Raw genomic sequence first — 22,819 nt, 5'->3', positions numbered from 1 at the left:
GTGGCAAAAGAATGTTGAATCATTCTTTGTATTTTTGAAAGACCTAGATCCCAAATATCTATGGCCCAGTTGCTTAAACGTTCCCTGAGTTCCAACTACTTGTGTCAAGGCAGGTACTGGCTCTGGATTACTGAACTATAAAAATCCGGACCTCCCGATATTCAGTGTTTAAGTTGTAAATCAGAAACCCAGCCCTGCACCAAAGACATCCTTGACCTAACTACCTCATGTAAAACAGCACTTCCCTTAGCATCTAGAGCAAGTACCTGAATATTGTCATCATGCATATAAAAATGCATAAGCATAGTGGAGCCAAATACAGATTAAACAAAGGGACAACAATGAGCTTTGCATAACCCTACACAATAACGGCCGTGCATGGGAACAAGCCATACCCACTGCAACCTCCACATTAAAAACAGCAAAACTGACTCCATGCTGCTCTCCTTTTATGGACACACTTCATCTAGCACTTGCAACAGTATAGAATGGTTGATAGCCTTGATGTTGTAAATAAATGTATTTAATAACACAAAATCCTCTGTCTAGCCAGCAATCATTTGTCATCAAAACCCGTATCAAAAAACTCCAATAATTGAGTAGCCACCACTTTCTTGATTATCTTCCCTATGAAAGGATGCTTAGAAATTGGCTGCTAATTCTCTGCCCTATGGAAGTTAAAAGTGGGTTTCTTAAGAATAGGACAAAGTGCTGCATATTTTAAATCTGAGGGAAAACTCTCCTTTAGTTCCAGACTCCGTTCCTTTTGTCTCGCCGCACCTTATGCCTGGAATGGGCTTCCTTAGCCGTTACGTCTAGCTCCATCCCTGGCTGCCTTCAAATCCGGGCTAAAGGCCTACCTGTTTGATGCTGCTTTTGACTTCTAACTTGTCACTTGCTCGTAACTTTTATTTTGTCTTCCTCTCTTCAAAATAGTCCCTTTCCCTATCCAGCTTATAATCGAAAGTAATCGCCGGCTATTTCCCGACACAAATCGGGATATGGCCGGCGATTTAGCAAAAGCGGCGAAAAGCGTTTAATCGAAAGCCACATTTGTGATAGCTTCGCTGCTTTCCCTTCGCCTTGCCGGCGAAAGTTCAAAGGGGCATGTTGGCGGCAAAGCGAAGGCGGTACATGGGCAGGCTTGGGCGTGGCTACCAGATGGCCGGCTTTTATAGATAATGGAAAAATAAAACCCGGAGATAAGCAGTATTTCGCCGGGTTTACTTGGTCCTTTTATTTTCACGACCAAGCCTCAAAAAGGTGCCCCAACTGACCAGATGACCAACGGATGGAATGGGGGATGACATCCCCTTACTCCCCCAGCGGTCGCCAACCCCCTCCCACACTAAAATTATTAAAATACAAACCTTTTTTGCCAGCCTGTATGCCAGCCTCAAATGTCATACCCAGCACCCTGACAGCAGTATGCAGGTCCCTGGAACAGTTGTTGTTGGTTGCAGTGGACTGCAGAAAGGCAGAGCCAGACCCATCCCCCCTACTTGTTCCACTTGTGGTGGGTAATGTTGAGCCCTCCCAAACCCCCCAAAACCCACTGTACCCACATGTAGGTGCCCCCCTTCAGCCCTTAGGGCTAGGGTAATGGTGCACACTTGTCGACAGTGGGTTTTGGGGGGGATTTTGGGGGACTCAGCACACAAGGGAAGGGTGCTATGCACCTGGAAGCTAATTTGGTTGATATAAAAGATGTTTGAAGTGCCCCCTAGGGTGCCCGGTTGGTGTCCTGGCATGTGATGGGGACCATTGCACTACAAATGCTGGCTCCTCCCACGGCCAAATGCCTTGAATTTCGCCGGCAGTTTTTTTCCATTATCGCGGAAAAACAAATCTGGCGATCTCAAACCCGGCGAAATCCAAGGCATTTCGTCGGCCCACACCGTATTATCAAAAAAAAAGATGGCCGGCCATCTTTTTTGAAAGTACGGTTCCGGCCAGCTGTTGCGCCGCCGCCAAAATAGATCGCCGGCAACCTATTTCGCCGGCGACGTTCGATTATTCCCTTCTATGTGTCCTTCTGTCTGTCCTACCCTTATCCTTATTGGTCCTGTCTGTCTGTCCTGGTTTAGATTGCAAGCTCTTTTGAGCAGGGACTGTCTTTTCTTCATGTTCAATTGTGAAACGCTGCATACGACTGGTAGCGCTATAGAAATGATTTATAATAGAAGTAGTAGTTTATAAGTTATCTCTCTAATTCTGTAAAAAGTGCTAAAAATCATTCATCCATCCAATTTGGACACACATTTTACCTGAATAATGATCCAATTAGTGCAGATAATTGGCATGCTAACAAGCAAGCAATTAGTAGTAGTTTTAATTAAAACGTTCATGCATAAATTTAGGCACAGGATCCATGTGAAATTTATATAATAAGGGGTATGCATGCCTAATTTAAGTGTGATGATTGGCACCACATTTCATTTGGTGTAAATGGCCACGCCTTAAAATAGGCATGATTCCCGGCTATAAGCACAAATTCTATTAACCACACCTAACCTTAGACCCAGCTTATAGAATACCCATCATATATTGAACCTATCCCTATGTATAAATGTGAGCCCTGCCTGTGAACCACCCAGACTCCACTCATGTGCTACTTTTAAACAATGCACTATTAAAGAATATTGGCATTTATGTATGAACATATGACTGAATATGCCAATACGCTAATCACTTACATGCATATTTGTTACCTAAACTTGGCGCTTTGTTTATAGAATTTTCCAGCATAAGGATAAGTATTATAACTGCCCTGCCTCAGTCTTTCTCTCGCCCCCAGGTTATATAGATGTCATGAGGCCGATCAGGCAGATATTCAACACCTACTATCTGTATGCTGTATTGAAATTATACGGAGAGAGAATTTATGTGGTTGCCTACTGTTGGAAATCACATAAATCCTTCTGAAAATTGATCTACAAGTCTTTAGAGAAATATGTAGATACTGTACTTCCATCTGATAACAAGTAAAAGGTTGTGAATCGCTTGTTTGCTCTTTCTGAAAATACTAGGACTAGGGGGTACACAATGAAGCTACAAAGTAGTAAATGAATCGGAGAAAATATTTCTTCACTGAACTCTGGAATTTGTTGCCAGAGAATGTAGTAAAAGCAGTTAACTTAGTGGCGTTTATAAAAGGTTTGGATGACTTCCTAAAGGAAAAGTCCAAATATCATTATTAAAATGGACTTGAGGAAAATCCACTGCTTATTTCTAGGATAAGAAGCATTTTTTGGGATCTTGCCAGTTAGTTGTGACCTGGATTTGCCACTGTTAGAAACAGGATGCTGGGCTTGATGGACCTTCAGTCTGTCCCAGTATGGCAATACTTATGTACTTATGAAATGTTACTCTCTATATAGTTCAAAATAGATGTCTTTTACTTTCTCTCTCTTCAGCAAGTAAATAACCCACTCAATGGCTACATGGATACTAATGGAGGAAGTTATCAATGTGGGCTACCATTAAGATGGGTAATTTTACTGCTAACTCTAGAGGTACAAAATGTATGAATGAAGGTAGAGGTATGCAGTATATCATGTCCCATCACCTTTCCCTTTCCACTTGTTTCAATCACACTATCTATATGTAGTCCTAAACGTCAGTGGTTTTTATCTGTATGCATCTAAAGGGGATGAATATCGCTACTGTCCAGCTGAATTGAAGCTAAGCCCTGGGAAGAATTCTGTTGTCATCTCCTTTCATACATATAATTCAGAGAAGATATCTTGATATCTGACCTAATTTACCAGTTTGCTAGCCCCAAATTAAAGAAAAAAAACTAATGTGGTTAAACCAGACATTAGCTGTTTAAATCATTTTGAATATCTATTTCTGTGTGTTTTGGAAAAGGCAATTAATTTTCTGACAGACCCTGAGTTATAACTGCAAACCCTCAGATCATGATTAAATTCTTAGCATCGCATTGAATACAGATAGACAAATGTAAAATCCCAAGAAGGACTCCCTTATCTAAAGATCCTTCATTAAGATACAAATCAAATTTGCAATTCAAGTCAGAGTCCATCCTAAACATATGAATCATGAGATGAAAATGGTAATGGAATTCAAACGTGCGTGGGATAAACATAAAGGAATCCTGTTTAGAAGGAATGGATCCATGGAATCTTAGCAGAAATTAGGTGGTGACTCCGGTAATTGGGAATCAAAACCGGTGCTGGGCAGACTTCTACGGTCTACTCCCTGATTGTGACTGAATAGATAAGGATGGGCTGGAGTGTAAATTTTATGGGGTTTCGATGTTAGCTTCAGAACTTAGTACAAGTAGTTCTGCTGGGTAGACGTCTACGGTCTGTGCCCTGAGATAGCAAGGACAAATCAAACTCGGGTATAAAATATCACATACCATGTAAAATGAGTTTATCTTGTTGGGCAGACTGGATGGACAGCACAGGTCTTTATCTGCCGTCATTTACTATGTTACTGTGTCGCCATGTAAACTAAGCCACTCTGCTACTTACACATACGTATTTCTCCATGTGGGAAAAGCTGTATAGGACAGGGGTACTGAGATTATTAAATTGCTTATTGTAACAATTCCCCCAATCACTGATGTCTCCATCCTTGTGGTATCCTGGTTTTACATGTCCATATTTCATTGGTGTATACTGGCCCTCAGTGGTCTTCCATTGGATGTAGCAAGGTATCAAAATCAAGACCAGAATTGCTGCCATCTTTGAGGTCGTAATTCACCTTTTCTTATGAAACAAACTCCTGCTTGCCCTTCTCTACAGTTGAGGTATTAGGGAGGAAGTTTCAGAGGTCTTGGATATTAAAATAAAGTGCAGAAAAAGTCATATTATGAAAAAGAATTTTCAAACTGCACACCAGTAAATCTGTGAAAGACACATATGAGGTTGAGGAAAAACAGCAAAGTCTGTATTGTTAGCTGTGATTCAGCAGGTGGTGAAGGCACTGTTAAATCTTTATAGAGTCCAGCTCCTGAAAGATCAGCCTCTAGGGATGTCTTCTCCAGCTATGTGTGTTTAGCATTAAATGTAGGTTGTGATTTGTGGTTTTTGCTTTCTTAATATAGTCTATATAAATTGCACATTCATTAGAAAATTATTAATTATATACAAAGTCTTAGAAGAAATAATTATAATCAATCTTTGTGGGTTTTTTGGCATTTTTCTTCCTTTACATATTCCTTCATATTGTTTTTATAAAGTAGTGTGGTTGTCATGTAAACTTCATGATGGATAAAACAATATACTTGACAACTACAAAGAGAGATTCAGACAGAAATAGAAATCACAACTTTTCTGCAAACCAAACCAAAACAACCTTGTGCCCGTCTGGTCTTGGGCCAGACTAAGGAGGTTGTCAGCATGGGCTTGCTATTGACCAGATAAGTGTTAAGTTAGGTTCAGATCTGATCACAAGAGGTCTCTATTCTTTTAATGGTTCATCTCTTGAATAAACTGTTTATCTTTTACTTACCTTTATAGTGTCAGGTCCCTTAGTCAGCATCAAATTGGCATGTAGTCTGACATATTAGAACCCCTTTACAGCCTCTATTGGGCCCATTTTCGAAAGAGAAGGACGCCCATATTTCGACATAAATCGGAAGATGACCTTCCTTCTCCCAGAAACGTCCAAATCGGTGTATTCAAAAGCCGATTTTGGACATCCCCAACTGCACTCCGTTGCAAGGACGGCCAAAGTTCAAGGGGGCGTGTCAGAGGCGTAGTGAAGGCGGGACTTGGGTATGCCTAATATTTGGATGTCCTTTACCCATAATCAAAAAAACAAGGACGTCCCTGACGAGCACTTGGATGTTTTCACCCGGATCTGTTTTTATTACGAGGAAGGCACAAGTAGGTGCCCGAAATGACCAGGTGACAACTGGAGAGAATCGGGGATGACCTCCCGTTACTCCCCCAGTGGTCACTAACCCCCTCCCACCCTCAAAAAAACATCTGTAAAAATATTTCATGCCAGCCTCAGATGTCATACTCAGATCCATGACAGCGCATGAAGGTCCCAGGAGCAGTTTTAGTGGGTACTGCAGTGTACTTCAGACAGGCGGACCCAGGCCCATACCCCCCCACCCAACCTGTTACATTTGTGGAAGAAACAGCGAGCTCTCCAAAATCCACCACTAACCCACTGTACCCACATATAGGTGCCCCCTTCACCCGTAAGCGCTGTGGTAGTGGTGTACAGTTGTGGGTAGTGGGTTTGGGGTGCTCCGCACACAAATTAAGGGAGCTATGTTCCTGGAAGCATTTTATTAAGTCCACTGCAGTGACCCCTAGGGTGCCCTGGCATGTCAGGGGTACCAGTGCTCTAGAAATGCTGGCTCCTCCCATGTCCAAATGGCTTGGACGTCTTTAGTTTAAAAAATCACCGAAAGTCAAAGATGTCCAAATCCAAGGACATCCAAATCTAGAGACGTCGAAATTTAAGGACGTCCTTGGATTTGGATATCTTTGACGGTATTTTCAAAATGAAAGATGGATGTCCATCTTTTTTCGACAATATGGTTTTCCCCTCCCCCGGATTTGGACATTTTACAAAGACATCCAAATCGCAACGTGGAGGTTTCTTTCAAAAATGCCTCTCCATGTAACTTGTAAGTCAATGTGCTCTGAAAATACACCTCTATATAAGTGTACATCATCAGGACCAGATGGTATTGACTTCAAAGTTCTAAAAGAATTTAAATATATTAGTAGCAACCTGTTCAAAAAGGCCTACCCTACCGACCCAACCTAATTGCCCGGATTCTGCAACACAACGAACCCAAAGCCCGGACTTTGCAACACAACGAACCCAAAGCACGAAATCGACAAAACATAACTCTTCCACTCAAGGATGCCATAACTGTGTTTGTTCCACTCCAATCTATACTACCCAACATTACTTTGTATTTGTTTTTCTCACCGGATTTGTCTTACCGGAATCGGCAATCACCTTTCCAATAATATGTAAGCCACATTGAGCCTGCAAATAGGTGGGAAAATGTGGGATACAAATGTAACAAATAAATAAATTATTTAAAACAGTTGCAATATCTAATTGCTGGAAGTTAGCCAATATAACTCCAAATGGAAAAAAAAAGAACTCCAAGGATGAGTTAAAGATCAGTTCAGGTAAAACTGATAAAAGCTGTTCTACTACTACTATTAAACATTTCTATAGTGCTACTAGACTTATGCAGCACTGTACAAATTAACATGAAAAGACAGTCCTTGCTCACCAGAGCTTACAATCTAAATTGGACAGATGAACAGACAGCTAGGGGTGGGGAATTGCAGTGGTAGGGGTGATAAGTGAGGGTGTTGAGTAAGAGAGTCATGGTTAGGAGTTGAAAGCAGTAGCAAAGAGGTGGGCTTTAAGCCTAGACTTGAAGACAGCCAGAGACTGAGCCTGACGTACTGGCTCAGGGAGTCTATTCCAGGCATAGGGAGCAGCGAGATAGAAGGAACGGAGCCGGGAGTTAGCAGTGGAAAATGGAAAAAAAAGAACTCCAAGGATGAGTTAAAGATCAGCTCAGGTAAAACTGATAAAAGTAGTTCTAAAAAAAAATTACTGACTATAGTTCAGTTCAATAGGTAACAGATTGTTATTACATATTGCTCTTTTACATCCAAAATTAAAGATATTGAGGGATTGCAATATACCAGGGGGCATATTGTATGTTGTCCTGCACTGCCTACTTAAAAGTGTAGGCAGAGGAATACCATGTCCACAGTTCTGCTTGCAGAATTAATACTGATTTCAATCCCAGTCCCACTTGCTGAAAATGCAATCCAAATCCAATGCACAGATGTGCTTGCCAAAATGGAAGCCAATTTGAACCCCAAAAGGGAAGGGGAAAGGGGACTTGATATACTGCCTTTCTGAGGTCTTTGCAACTACATTCACAGTGGTTTACATATATTCAGGTACTTATTTTGTACCAGGGGCAATGGAGGGTTAAGTGACTTGCCCAGAGTCACAAGGAACTGCAGTGGGAATCAAACTCATTTCTCCAGGATCAAAGTCCACTGCACTAACCACAAGGCTACGCCTCCACTTATATGGAATGATAAGGGTGAGGATAATGCATTTGTTATAGTGCCATTCTATAGAACAGCCAATGCATTCTTTCTTTGTCTCTAATGGTGAGTGTGTGTACTCTTAGGTATGAGCCCTTACACTAGTTTAGGGTGGCCAACTGGATCCAGATTTGCCCGACAGGGTTGATCCTGTCCTGGGTTTTACCCCATTGCAAGCAAAGACTTATAGGATGTCTTAGTGAGGAAGAAAATAATGGTAATCAGTGAAAGTATTCTTTTGGGTTGTATTTATCTTCCTTTACATGTTCCTACAGTTTTAAACAAAAGAATATGTATTTCAGCCTTCAAGATGGACAAAACAATAAACTGGAAAACATTGGACATAGACAAACAGATATTCAAAACAAGTTAACTGGCCGGGAACGGCTGCCAACTGGTTAACTCACTTGTTGGTGGCTAACTGGTCATTTTCAGCAGCACTTAAGTGCTTGTCACCGCTGAAAATGTCTGTTTAGTGATCTTAAAGAAGGCTATGTCATGGGCATTCTGGGGTAGTTTTGTGGGTGTGACTGGTTAAAGTAGAATATTCAGAACTAAACTAACTAGGATAAGTGGATAAATAGTACCGCATAAATAGCAGTCCTATCTTTATCTGCTAACCCATGACCGGTTTAGTCTGAATATTGTCTTAACTGGTCATTTGCTTGCTGGCATTACAAAAACAGGAAATTCAATGACAAAGCCTACTCAAGGCCTGGTATTGAATTTCTGATTTTAGCACCAGAGTTTTAGAGATATGGTAAGAGTTGAGAAGAAGAGAGAGATTCTTATGACATGTGTCTGTTTAATAAATCTGTCAGTATGGGTTGGTGTGATGGAGTGTAAATAATTAGCGTGTTCCCACTAATTACTCTGACCTCGAGCTCCATAATCAGAAAGACACACTAGATTGGTTTTCTTAAGTTTACTTCATACTTACCAAAGGCAAGCTTAACAACATAGGAAGACATCACAGTACAGCTAGTATGCAGGCATTCAGAGGTGGGGAGAGCAGCACTTCGTGACACATGGCATGTGCCTTCACGGGTTACTGGCTTCTCCGAGGCACTGCTTAGGTAGCAGACCTTTCATACTTTTTTTGGTCCCATAGATCTCTATGAGCCACCTGCAATTTCATCAAATTTGCCACATACATCCAATTATGCCCAAGTTCCAACTTTCTTATCTCTCATCTAATTATGACCAAGTTTCAACCTTAGTAAGTTTTCTTATCTCTCATCCAATTAGGACCAAGTTTCAATCTTAGCAAGTTTGCTTATCTCCAAGCTTCGCTCATCCTTAAATTTAACTTTTCTGCACCTGGCCCAATTATTTTTTATAGTTTCTCAGAATGCCTATGTCCAGCTGTACACAATCCTTCCCAACTTTGTAACTCTGCCAAGCTTCATTAACTTAATCAGACTGTCACATTTCTTCAGTGAAGTATCAGTACTGAGAGATGCTATGATTTTACAGGCCTAGTTTACTTAGAAAGCCTGAACCTGTTTTTCACTGCATTCAATTTGTGACAGTTATTTACAGGAGCCAGGGAACCCAGTAAGTTAAATTTCTCTTCCTGGGAGGAGAGAGGTTTTGAGGATGCAACCGGACCATTAGAGGCTTGTTGTTGGAGAAACCTTCAGCCTATATTGTCGGTAAATGGTGGAATCACTTCAGGATTCTTGGTCAGTAAGTAGTGAAATCTCTTTTGGACTTTTGGCCTCCATGGTTAGTATGCAGCAGAATCACTGGAGAAATCTTGGTTTACCTGGTCAGTAGGTATTTTTCACAGTTTGCTACTAGCCTACATGTGTTAAGTCAGGCTCAGGTTTACTCATAGGAATTCTGTGATGTGAATGGCTCATTTCATAAATAGAGTGTGATTATCTGTTACTTATTATTGTAGTAAGTCATTTAGCCTACATCATGGTGGTGTGTGGTCTGACAAATTAGACCCCTACTCAGTCTTTATATGGGCACGGGTAGCCACAGCATTTTTTATTTATTTATTTATTTTGCTACATTTGTATCCCACATTTCCCCACTTATTTGCAGGCTCAATGTGGCTTACAATAGAATATAGATACAGATAAGGTCCATAAGAATATCATGGCAATCAAATAAACGGAGTAAGAGTTTTAGAATTGTTACAAATAAGAATATCATAAAGGATTAGAAGTGGGTAATTAGATAAAACATAACATAATGATATCAGGACAAGATATAATATTCAGTAATGAGGATGTAATTAAAATAAACAATTTAGAAGAGTTCCATAATAGTTGTATCTGATGTAGTTTAGGAGTCAATTCATTATGGAGGATCTTTTTTGTACGTCTTTTTGAACAAGTAAGTCTTCAGTAATTTCCGGAAGGTTGTCAAGTCGCGTGTTGTTTTTATGGTGATCGGTAATTCATTCCATAGTTGTGTGCAAATGTATGAGAAGCTAGATGTATGTATAGATTTGTATTTAAGTCCTCTGCAGTTGGGGTAATGGAGGTTTAAGAGAGTACGTGATGAACTTTTGTTGTTTCTCTCTGGTAAGTCTATTAGGTCTGACATGTAAGATAGGGCGTCTCCATAAATAATTTTACGAACTAAGGTGCAAATTTTGAATGCAATTCAATCTTTTAGTGAGAGCCAATGCAATTTTTCTCTAAGGGGTCTGGCACTTTCATGTTTCGCCTTTCCGAATATCAGTCTGGCTGCGGTGTTCTGGGCAGTCTGGAGTTTCTTAATGGTTTGTGCCTTGCATCCTGCATATAAGGAATTACAATAGTCCAAATTACTCAGTACCAATGATTGCACTAGTTTGCGGAATGTCTCCCTTGGAAAGAAAGGTTTCACTCCTCTATGTCTCCACATTGCATAGAACATTTTCTTTATAACATTTTTCGCATGGTTATCTAGGTTAAGATTTCGGTCAATTGTTACGCCTAGGAGTTTCAGGGTGTCCGCAACAGGAAGAATATGGTTTGGTGTATTTATATTGGTATAGTTAATTTTATTATACTGTGATGATAGTATAAGGCATTGTGTCTTTTCTGCGTTGAGCTTTAGTTGGAAAGCATCCGCCCATGAGTTCATAATTTGGAAGATGAGATTAATTTTGTCTGCAATTTCTGATGTTGTTTTTGAACAAAATGTATATCGTCACATCATCAGCATAGATATTTGGATTTAGTGATCTGGCCAATGGTAACATCATTAGCTTAAAGAGAATCGGTGAAAGTGGAGATCCTTGAGGCACACCACATTCAGGTCTCCATGGCGCTGATATGATCGATTTAGATATAACCCGGTATGTTCTTGTCGTTAGGAAACTATGAAACCAATTTAGTATATTTCCTCCAATTCCAAAATATTCTAGAATGTTTAATAGAATACCATGGTTAACCATGTCAAACGTGCTGGACATGTCGAATTGTAAAAGAAGAACATTATTACCAGTTGCAATAATTTGTTTGAATTTGGTCATGAGTGTTGTAAGAACTGTTTCGGTGCTGTGATTATTATGGAATCCAGATTGGGATGGGTGTAATACTGAGAAATTGCTCAAGTAGTTGGTAAGTTGTTTAGGTACCAGACTTTCCATTAACTTGACTACCAGAGGGATGGATGCCACTGGTCGGTAATTAGTTATATCATTTAGTTTTTTCTTCTGGTCTTTGGGAATTGGTGTGAGTAGGATATTGCCTTTATCCGTAGGAAAGGATCCATGTTGAAGCATATGATATAGGTAGGAGGTGAGATCTGCTATCAAACGCCGGGGGCAGATTTTATTAAATAGTTGGGGCATGCATCCAGTTTGCAGTGGGATTTGGTGAGTTTGTTGATCACTTGAGCGACAGTATCTTCCGTTAGTGAATAAAAATGTGTCCATATTCAGTCTGCTGGATATTCATTGATTGTTGGGTCTAAGCAGTCAATGAATTTTACATAGTCGGAGGAGTTAGTTGGTAAGGTGGATCTTAGTTTGACAATTTTCTCATTAAAGTAAGTAGCTAGATCATCTGCTGATGGGGTATCCATATTAGTTAAGGTGACTGATGTGGTGTCTAAAAGATTATGTACAAATTGGAATAACTTGTGTAAATCTTTATAGTTTTGTCCTATTTTGGAATTATAATATGACCTTTTAGATTGTCTGATGGTATATTTATATTTTCTTAACATTAGTTTCCATGCAGTGAATGTTTGTTCATCTTTCTTTTTATTCCATGCATGTTCAAGTCTCCTTGTCTGGGTTTTTAGTTTTTTCAGGTCGTCGTTAAACCAAGGGAGTGAGTTATTTCTTCGCGATGTTCTTGTTTGTATTGGTTCTATTGTATCAAGTATGCTCTTGCATCTCATGTCCCAGTTTAAAAGGTATTGATTGGAATCTAGTTTTTCTTCCTCCATTGCATGGATATCTTTAGTTTAAAATGATCTGACCAAGGTACTTGTGTCCAAATTATATCTGTTATTGTAAGGATTTGATCAGGGGAGAATTTGTGTGTGATGAGGTCAAGCGCATGACCTTTGATATGGGTTGTTTGAGTATTTATCCAATTGAAATCCCAGAGTTGGAAAAATTCTTTGCATTTTTGTGTGTTCTTTGCATTGTAGTCTTCTAGGTGCAAGTGTATGTCTCCTAGTATGAGCAGATTAGAATTAGATAAGCAAGCATTTGAGATGAAATCCATAAGATGTTGTTGACATTCTTGCCGGTTTCCTGGAGGTCTATAAAACAGAATAATGTTTAGATGGTCGAGTAATGTAGGATGGTTGATATTAAGTGAGGCAATTTCGAGTTGAGGAGTAATGGATTCTGCTATAGTTGTTACTATGAAGTGGGGTTTATATATTTTAGTGCAATGCCTCCTCCTCTCTTTCCAATTCTAGGCCAGTGGGTTATTTTTATTTATTTATTTATTTATGACATTTATATCCCACAATATTCCCGCCCATGGGCAGGCTCAATGTGATGTACAATAATTAATAAGCAAACAACAGTACAAAGTACAGTGGACAAGGTCACAGGAGAGAGAGAGAGAAACCTGGAGGCAAAGATCTTTTAATATTGGATCATTTTGGAAATGAATCCAGGTTTCATTAATAATTAAAAAATCCAGGTTATCATCAATGATCCAATCTGATAATATTGTTGACTTGTTAACAGCTGATCTAGTGTTTGTGTATCCAATTTGGATTTTTTGAAAGGGATCAGATAAGTTAGGGATTATGTTGATTTTTAGTTGTCTATTGACTTGTTGTAGAGGTTTACTATGATCATTATTTCCTTTGTTTTGATGTTGTTCAGGTGAGGTGATGATTCCATTGTTTTGGTTGTTATTATTATTATGGCGGTGAGTATTGTATTTGGATGGTCGGTAAGGCATGGAAATTGTAGGAATACTGTTAGTTTCTGGTAGGGGGGTGGAAAGCATGTGGTGAATTAGGGTGAGTGAGTAGATAATGAAGAATAGATTTGTAATATTCATCTTGATATTATTTCTTGTGAATATTGGGTCCATTATAATTCAAACAGTAATATTGCACAAAAATGGGCGATTGAGAAAAAAAAAATTTCAAAGAGTAGAGGTTAATATTTGTTGAACTTTAATGTTAATGAAGACAAATTAGTAGCGAAGAATGATTTAACGAGGAGGATTATTTCATAATTGATCTTCAGGATATTGACTCACTCACGTTCACTTAATACTGCAGTACCATTAAATAGGTGCAATGGGGTGTCATATTCGACACAGTCGTAGAAATAGTTGTTCAGATTAGACAGTATCTAATAATACCGATAGTTTTCTTGTAGAGGGTCTATAATAGTGACACTACTAAGCCTTTAACAGTAATTATAAAAGCAGTATATTGACTGCCTAAAATTTCATCAACTAAATGTAGTTGCTGCAGTTAAAACAACAATTTTTTTTAGATGTACACAATCAGCAGTGTTATGAAATCCAATAAATTGACTGCCTAGAAAGTACTTCAGCTAAATGCAGTCTGCAGTTAAAGCAAATGACAATTTTTAGATATATTTAATCAGCAGTCTTTAAGTTTAACTGTGAGATGATTGCCTAGAAGTTACATCAGCTAAGTGTAGATGTCTGTAATTAAAGCAAATAATAATTTTGGATGTACCCAATCGGCAGTTTTTAAGTTTGGCTTTAAGATGAAAACAGTGCTGTATAGTACCAAATTAGTACTTCTGATGGTAATACTGCTGGTAATACGATTGAAATAAAGTGTAATTAAGCTGTGTTATTATCTAAGATGGCTGCTACGAGGCTGCAATGATGTAGTTAAGAACAGTGACATGTAGAAAGCATAACATCATTATAGTGGAATATAACAGGAATCCATGATAATGATAATGGCAATAGAAAACAAAATAGATGTTTAGATGTAGTTTACGTTGGTGCTAAATTTTACAGTATAAAATGACAAGGAGTTTATATTGGTTAAGGAACGCGTGAATGTGTTATCTGGCACGAGTCATTCAGGCTAAGGATTGCACGCTCTAGGTATCGTTACCGTAGCTGGTCCGAGCCTGCTCCGCTTAACAAACCTTTGATGCTCCGCAGCCTCGCTCTTCAGTGCTTCTTCAGCTGTTCTTACTCGTTTCGGTGCTCCCGGCTCCTTTCTCAGTTCGCCGCACGCTGCAAGAGTCGCCGCCAGTCGAGCCACACTGTTCAGCTGTTTTAAATCTTTACTACTCCGCAGCCTTGCTCTTCGGTGCTCCCTCAGCTGTTCTTCTTCGGTTCGGTATTCCTGTCTCCCTTCCCAGTTCACCGCACACCCCAAAAGTCGCCGTCGGTCGACCACACTGTTCAGTTGTATTACCTCACACCTCGAACGCGTGCACGGCACCTGCCTCTCATCCAGCCATCAAGCTTTCCTCTCGGTGCTAATTGGAGGCTGCCGACGATCTGGATGCAAGTGGGATTCAGGACTGGTAGGCCAGTATTGTAATCCTGGGGTCAAAGTCAAGCGGTCAGCGTTGTGCTTCGAGGACGGGAGAAGCTACGGTCAGATCATAGCGACTCACATGACCCGTCCAAAAGAGGATGTCCTCGTGATGGTTTCACTCCGCCGTTCTGCCTGGCGAGTTCGTCGTCCTGGGCAATAACAGTTGTAAGTAGGTTTCAGGAATGGCAGGACTGTATTGTAATCCTGGGGTCAAAGTCAGCAGTCAGCGTTGTGCTTCGAGGATGGAGGAAGCTACAGTCAGACCATAGCAGCCCACACAGCCCATCCAAGGAGGATGCCCTAGTGGTGGTTCCATTCCGCCGTTCTGCTTGGACATAATCTTTGATGTCATTGGTATCTGAGTAGGTGCTTGTTTAGCAAACATAATGAGTGGTAAGGTGGCTGCCTTGACCGTTGTTGCTAAAATGTGTTCTTCCAGAGTAGGTATAGATACTTGCAACCATTAATAGGTGTGAGGAAAGCTCTAGATTCAGACAGTATCTACCAAGGATGTGCATATGGGACCAATTGTGATAAGGCCTGAGGTCTCCCTGTTCATGCCAACCCCTTCAATTCCCTCATTATCTACATGGCCACCAATCTCCTCCCCCAATAGAAGGTTGACTATCAGGCTTATTTTCAAAAGAGAAGGGCGCCCATCTTCCAACACAAATTGGGAGATGGGCGTCCTTCTCTGAGGGTCACCCAAATCGGCATAATCGAAAGCCGATTTTGGGCGCCCACAACTGCTTTCCATCACAGGGATGACCAAAGTTCTTGGGGGGGTGTTGGAGGCGTAGTGAAGGCGGGACTGGGGCGTGCTTGACAGATGGGTGTCCTCGGCCGATAATGGAAAAAAGAAGGGCGTCCCTGACGAACACTTGGCCGACTTTACTTGGTCCATATTTTTTCACAACCAAGCCTCAAAAAGATGCCCGAACTGACCAGATGACCAACGGATGGAATCGGGGATGACCTCCCCTTACTCCCCCAGTAGTCACCAACCACCTCCCACCCTCAAAAAAACTTAATTTTTTTTTTGCCAGCCTCTATTCCAGCCTCAAAGTCATACCCAGCTCCCTGACAGCAGTATGCAGGTCCATGGAGCAGTTTAAGTGGGGGCACTGCACTTCAGCCAGGTGGACCCAGGCCCATCCCCCCCTACCTGCTACACTTGTGGTGGTAAATGGGAGCCCTTCAAAACCCACCTGAAATCCACTGTACCCACATGTAGGTGCCCCCTTCACCCCTTAGGGCTATGGTAGTGTTGTACAGTAGTGGGGAGTGGGTTTTGGGGGGGGGGGCTCAGCACCCAAGCTAAGGGAGCTATGCACATGGGAGCAATTTCTGAAGTCCACTTCAGTGCCCCCTAGGTGCCCGGTTGGTGCCCTGGCATGTGAGGGGTACCAGTGCACTACGAATGCCGGCTCCTCCCACGACCAAATGGCTTGGATTTGGTCGTTCCTGAGATGGGCGTCCTCGGTTTCCATTATCGCCGAAAACCGGGAACGACCATCTCTTAGGACGACCTAAGGACAACTATCTCTAAGGTCAACCTAAATGTTGGGATTTGGGCGTCCCCAAACGTATTATCAAAACGAAAGATGGACGCCCATCTTGTTTCAATAATACGGGTTTCCCCGCCCCTTTCCCTGGATGTCCTCAGAGATGGGCGCCCTAAGAGATGGTCGTCCCCGTTCGATTATGCCCCTCCACGTGACCCCTGAAGGTTGTATAGCTGCATTCTGCTTGTGAAGGCTAGGCACCTCTTCAGGTTTGTTTCAGCACCATGGCCATAAGGAAGTAGTGTTGTGATGGGGCCAGAGTCGCTGTCATAATCAGGCTTATTTTCAAAAGAGAAGGATGCCCATCTTTCGACACAAATCAAGATGGGCATCATTCTCACAGAGTCGCCCAAATTGGCATAATCAAAAAACAATTTTGGGCTGCCCTAACTGCTTTCCATCGCGGGGATGACCAAAGTTCCCGGAGGCATGTTGGAAGCATAGCGAAGGCGGGACTGGGACATGCTTAACACATGGGTGTCCTCGGCCGATAATGGAAAAACGATGGGCATCCCTGATGAACACTTGGCCAACTTTACTTGGTTCATTTTTTCTTACGACCAAGCCTCAAAAAGGTGCCCGAACTGACCAGATGACCACCAGAGGGAATAGGTGATGACCTCCCCTTACTCCCCCAGTGGCCACTAACCTCCTCCCACCCTTAAAAAAAAAAAAACCTTTAAAAATATTTTTGCCAGCCTCAAATGTCTTACCCAGCTCCCTGACAGCAGTATGCAGGTCCCTGGAGCAATTTTAGTGGGTACTGCAGTGCACTTCAGGCAGGTGGACCAAGGCCCATCCATCCCCCCCCCCCCCCCACACCTCTTACACTTGTGGTGGTAAATTTGAGCCCTTCGAAACCCACCCGAAACCCACTGTACCCACATGTAGGTGCCCCCCCTTAACCCCTTAGGGCTATAGTAGTGTTGTACAGTTGTGGGGAGTGGGGTTTGGGGGGGCTCAGAACACAAGGTAAGGGAGCTATGCACCTCTGAGCAATTTCTGAAGTAAACTGCAGTGCCCCATAGGGTGACTGGTTGGTGTCCTGGCATGTGAGGGGGATCAGTGCACTATGAATGTTGGCTCCTCCCACAACCAAATGGCTTGGATTTGGTCGTTTCTGAGATGGGCGTCCTCGGTTTCCATGATCGCTGAAAACCGGGAACGACCATCTCTAAGGACAACCATCTCTAAGGTCAACCTAAATGCTGAGATTTGGGCATCCCCGACCGTATTATCGAAACGAAAGATGGACGCTCACCTTATTTCGATAATACGGGTTTCCCTGCCCCTTCACAGAGACGTCCTGGGAGGACGCCCTCAGGAAAACTTGGGCGCCCCGTTCGATTATGCCCCTCAATATCAACTTTATTGGTATGGATTATCGCAGATTGACATTTCACTAATTTTGTCTTATGTAGCCAGTCTTAGAGGTATGCTTTGGTCTGTTAACTGTGGTAAGGTGCACTAGATTGGTATTATATGTGATGCTGAGTCACATATTATATGTGATGCTCTAATTGCCTCCTTCTCCTGTTTGATCTATTCTTACTGTACACCGCCTTGAGTGAATTCATTCAAAAAGGCGGTAAATAAATCCTAAATAAATAAATAAAATAATGCAGATCCAACAATGTATTTATGAGAGACAGAATTAAAATGACAAAATCCAAAAGAACTGGGACTGCCATGATCTGAACACCTGCAAGGAGGTGGACCATCCAGGGTCACCCTGACTGCTGTACAAAGAGAGCTTTTGGTCTGAAGAATACACCTTGTTCCTTGGCAGGTGAGCAACAGTGATGCTGTACATGAGTGTGCACTCTGCCTGCTTAATATCATTGGATAATTGATTCATTGGCTGAATGTTGTGCAGGCTGTTGTAGGAAGGGTTGATGGTTCCCCTTGGCATAGCAACTTACATGTCCCCACAACTCACCAGTTGATGACATTACAGATGTGCATGTAGGCATAATTGCAGTAGAGTTTCAGACCTCCCTGAAGGTTGTTATAGTGTATTCTTTTACTGATGCTTTTCAGGGTTTGTATGGCTATGAGAAACCTGTTTTGTGGCAGAACCAGTGTAACATATAGTAACATAGTAGATGACGGCAGAAAACGACCTTCATGGTCCATACAGTCTGCCCAACAAGATAAACTCATATGTACTACTTTTTGTGTATACCTTACCTTGATTTGTACCTGTCCTTTTCAGGGCTCAGACCATGTAAGTCTACCCAGCACTATCCCCGCCTCCCAACCACCAGCCCCGCCTCCCACCACCGGCTCTGCCACCCAATCTCGGCTAAGCTCATTAGGATCCATTCCTTCTGAACAGGATTCCTTTATGTTTATCCCACGCGTGCTTGAATTCTGTTACCGTTTTAATTTCCACCACCTCCCGCAGGAGGGCATTCCAAGCATCCACTACTCTCCCCGTGAAAAAATACTTCCTGACATTTTTCTTCAGTCTGCCCCCCTTCACTCTCATTTCATGTCTTCTCATTCTACCTCCTTCGCATCTCCGGAAAAAGTTTGTTTGCGGATTAATACTTTTCAAATATTTGAACGTCTGTATCATATCACCCCTGTTTCTCCTTTCTTCCAGAGTATACATGTTCAGGTCATCAAGCCTCTCCTCATACGTCTTGTAACGCAAATCCCTTACCATTCTCGTAGCTTTTCTTTGCACCGCTTCAATTCTTTTTACATCCTTCGCAAGGTATGGCCTCCAAAACTGAACACAATACTCTAGGTGGGGCCTCACCAATGACTTATACAGGGGCATCAACACCCCCTTTCTTCTGCTGACTTAGTATTGATTGTACTGACGAAAGTTCACTGATGTTGTCTTCTATAGCCAGTCTGAGATGTATGCAATGTGCCTTGGTCTTCTCTTTGTGGCAAGATGCACTAGATAACTATTAGCTGTGATGCTTGGAGGGGCATAATCGAACGGCACCAGCGAAATAGATCGCCGGCGATCTATTTTGGCGGCAACGCAACAGCTGGCTGTAACCGTATTATCGAAAAAGATGGCCGGCCATCTTTTCTTTCGATAATACGGTTTGGCCCGGCCAAATGCCAGAGTTCGCCGGGTTTGAGATTGTCGGTTTTGTTTTTCAGCGATAATGGAAAAAAATGCCGGCCATCTCAAACCTGGCGAAATCCAAGGCATTTGGTCATGGGAGGAGCCAGCATTTGTAGTACACTGGTCCCCCTGACATGCCAAGACACCAACTGGGCACCATAGGGAGCACTTCCAAAAAATTTTTTAAAATACACAAATAGCTCCCAGGTGCATAGCTCCCTTACCTTGGGTGCTGAGCCCCCCCAAATCCCCCCAAACCTACTCCATACAACTCTAAACCATTACCATAGCCCTTATAGGTGAAGGGGGGCACCTACATGCGGGTACAGTGGGTTTTGGGGGGGGGGGGTTGGAGGGCTCAACAGCACCACAAGTGTAACAGGTAGGGGGGGGGGATGGACCTGGATCTGCCTGCCTGAAGTGCACTGCACCCATTAATAACTGCTCCAGGGACTTGCATACTGCTGTCAGGGAGCTGGGTATGACATTTGAGGCTGGCATACAGGTTGGCAAAAAAGGTTTTTATTTTTATTTTTTTAGTGTGGGAGCGGCTTGGTGGGAGTACAGGGAGGGGATTACCTCCCTGTACTCCCACTGGGGGAGTACAGGGAGGTAATCCCCTATTCCCTCCGGTGGTCATCTGGTGAGTTGGGGCACCTTTTGAGGCTTGGTCATGAAAATAAAAGGACCAAGTAAACTCAGCAAAATACTGATTAACACCGCTTTTTTTTATTCCATTATCCGCGAAAGCCGGCCATCTGGTAGCCACGCCCATGCCCGCCTATGTTCCGCCTTCACTACACCGCCGACATGCCCCCTTGAACTTTTGCTGACTCGGCGACGGGAAAGCGGCGATGGTGTCAAAAAAGCAGCTTTCGATTATACCGATTTTGCCACTTTTGAGAGATCGCCGGCCATCTCCCGATTTATGTCGGAAGATGCCCGGCGATCACTTTCATTAATGCCAACTCAAAGACTCATTTGCGAGAGGGAGGATTCAATCTTCATCCCTCCTGACCCTTCACAACTACCTCATTCGATCACTATACAACTTTGTATTTGTTCTTAACCGACTTGGCAAACACCTTGACAGTACTGTGCAAGCCACATGGAGCCTGCAAATAGGTGGGAAAATGTGGGGTACAAATGTAACAAATAAATAAAAGACAAGGTCTAAGAGAACAGGGGCTGCCCCATTTGAGAACATCATGAAAGCAAGTGGATAGTCCTGAGACACATTGTTGCTGGGCAAAAAGAGCTTTTGGCAGGTGAGCAAAATTGGTGCCATGTAGGAATTTGAATCCTGCTCTATATCATTAGATAAGTAATACATTGGCTGGATATTGTTCATTTATAGTTATACATTTTATATTGATGATTGAAAATATGATCACCCCTCCCTTACAAAGTTCATTAGATGCGTGAAATTATTGTTCTAGTGTGTTTTTGTGACATGTTTTTGTCTACCATACCGAAGATTATTTTAAGTGCAATTAAAATAATGAAATAACAAAAAATGAGCAATAGACAAAAATTGAGGTGGTGATGAAATCTGTATCACATAGCAATAAATTCAAGTGGATCCCCCTCTATCTTCTGAATCTCTACTCCAAGTCATTTCATTGGTGGTGTGATGCAAGGATTGGCTCTTGGTTTGGCTCTCTTTATCATTTTTTGTGAGTGATATAGAGGAAGTGTTAAACATAGTAACGTAGTAAATGACAAGAGGTAAAGACCTGAATGGTCTAGCTAACCTTCCCAACAGTCACTCATCAATTAATTCATTCTGGGACATAAACCATAGAAGTCACTTGGCACTGTCCTTACGTTCCAGCTACTGGAGGTTCCATCGAAGGCCACTCCAGCCTATCCGAATCCATCCTGACATTTGCAGCACACAGACCCTAAAAGTCTGCTTAGCAAATGTCTGGTAAGGTTTACCTCTTTGTGAATGATACCAAAATATACAATAGGATAGATATCCTGGTGGGATAGATAATGTGGGGGTTAGACTCCTGCCTACAAACTGAGCTTGGCTGACAACCTTTTATAATCCACATTTTGGACAAGACTTCAATTCAGCATGAAATTTAGTCTGTATTGGCCAAAGTCTGCACATCAGCACAGAAACTGCTTGTGGTCCATATAGCTAATTCTAGGATTGCTGAAGCCATAACATCATCTGCATTCAACTCAATGGCTGGCTAATTGAAAGTAACTGGCTAGACCCATGTCAGTCTGGCTTCAGACTTGAGTACGGAGCAAAGAGAGTTATTGTGTCTCTTCTTGATGATCTGCACAAAAACTGTGACTGAGGATCTGCCTTGATACCAGAGTTGCTGGATTTCTCAGCAGCCTTCGAAGCTGTGGATCATAATATCACTAGCCGTTGAGCCCGTAAAAACGGGCTAGTAAAGGAAGGGGGGGGTTGAAAGCCCCCCCCCCCCGGATAGGTCGCCGCCGCCCCTCCCCCCCCCCCGGAGTTGCCGCCTACAAGTAATCTCCTCCATCCTCGCCCATCCCCGTACTAAAATAATATGACATGATAAAATAACCCAACTTAGCAGTAGCCCATGTTGAGAACTTCTCCTCTCAGTGCATATGAAGATTTCAATGCTGTCAACCATACTCCTTAATTTATTAGTTCTATTATAATTGCTGAGCTAACTTAGAAAAACAAGGAAATGATAGGCAAGCTGGCCTGGCACTACACTTCCATGAAACTCTACTGGACTGTATCCCCATGGGATCTCCACATACATGGAAGGAATGCCTGTGAGATTCACATGGACCTGGAGAGGATCCCTGCGGGAGTCCCATAATCCTGGAGAGGATCCATGTGGGATTCCTGCTATCCCCATTCCTATGCAGCTATTTAACTTGTAAGATTCTCTTAATGATAATCTTTATCTGTCCCCTCATTAAAAGAAATTGTACAATGTGATACCCGCCAGTGAGCCTTCTCAGGAGTAGCTCCCACGCTCTGGAATTTACTCTGAGTGGCTACATGTAACTTGAGACTACCTCTACTTCAGAAATCAGGTAAAACTCTGGCTCTTCTTCCAAGCCTTTAATACGTAGGGGGACTGGCTATACGTTCATTCTGCACCTGG

The 22,819-nt window shown here is 42.2% G+C and overlaps 1 protein-coding gene across 1 annotated transcript in view; it reads right to left on the bottom strand.

Moving 5' to 3' along the window:
- Positions 1 to 22,567, bottom strand: part of LOC115464396 (vomeronasal type-2 receptor 26-like) — a 51,014-nt gene extending 28,447 nt beyond the window's left edge. Inside the window, exon 1 of the mRNA XM_030194779.1 lies at positions 22,467 to 22,567. Within this exon, the coding sequence (XP_030050639.1) occupies positions 22,467 to 22,567 (101 nt within the window). The remainder of the gene's footprint in view (positions 1 to 22,466) is intronic.
- Between the last annotated feature and the right edge of the window lie 252 nt (positions 22,568 to 22,819).

Source organism: Microcaecilia unicolor, chromosome 3 (genome assembly GCF_901765095.1).
Source record: "Microcaecilia unicolor chromosome 3, aMicUni1.1, whole genome shotgun sequence".
Lineage (NCBI taxonomy): Eukaryota > Metazoa > Chordata > Amphibia > Gymnophiona > Siphonopidae > Microcaecilia > Microcaecilia unicolor.
This window is presented reverse-complemented; position numbering and strand designations above follow the sequence as displayed.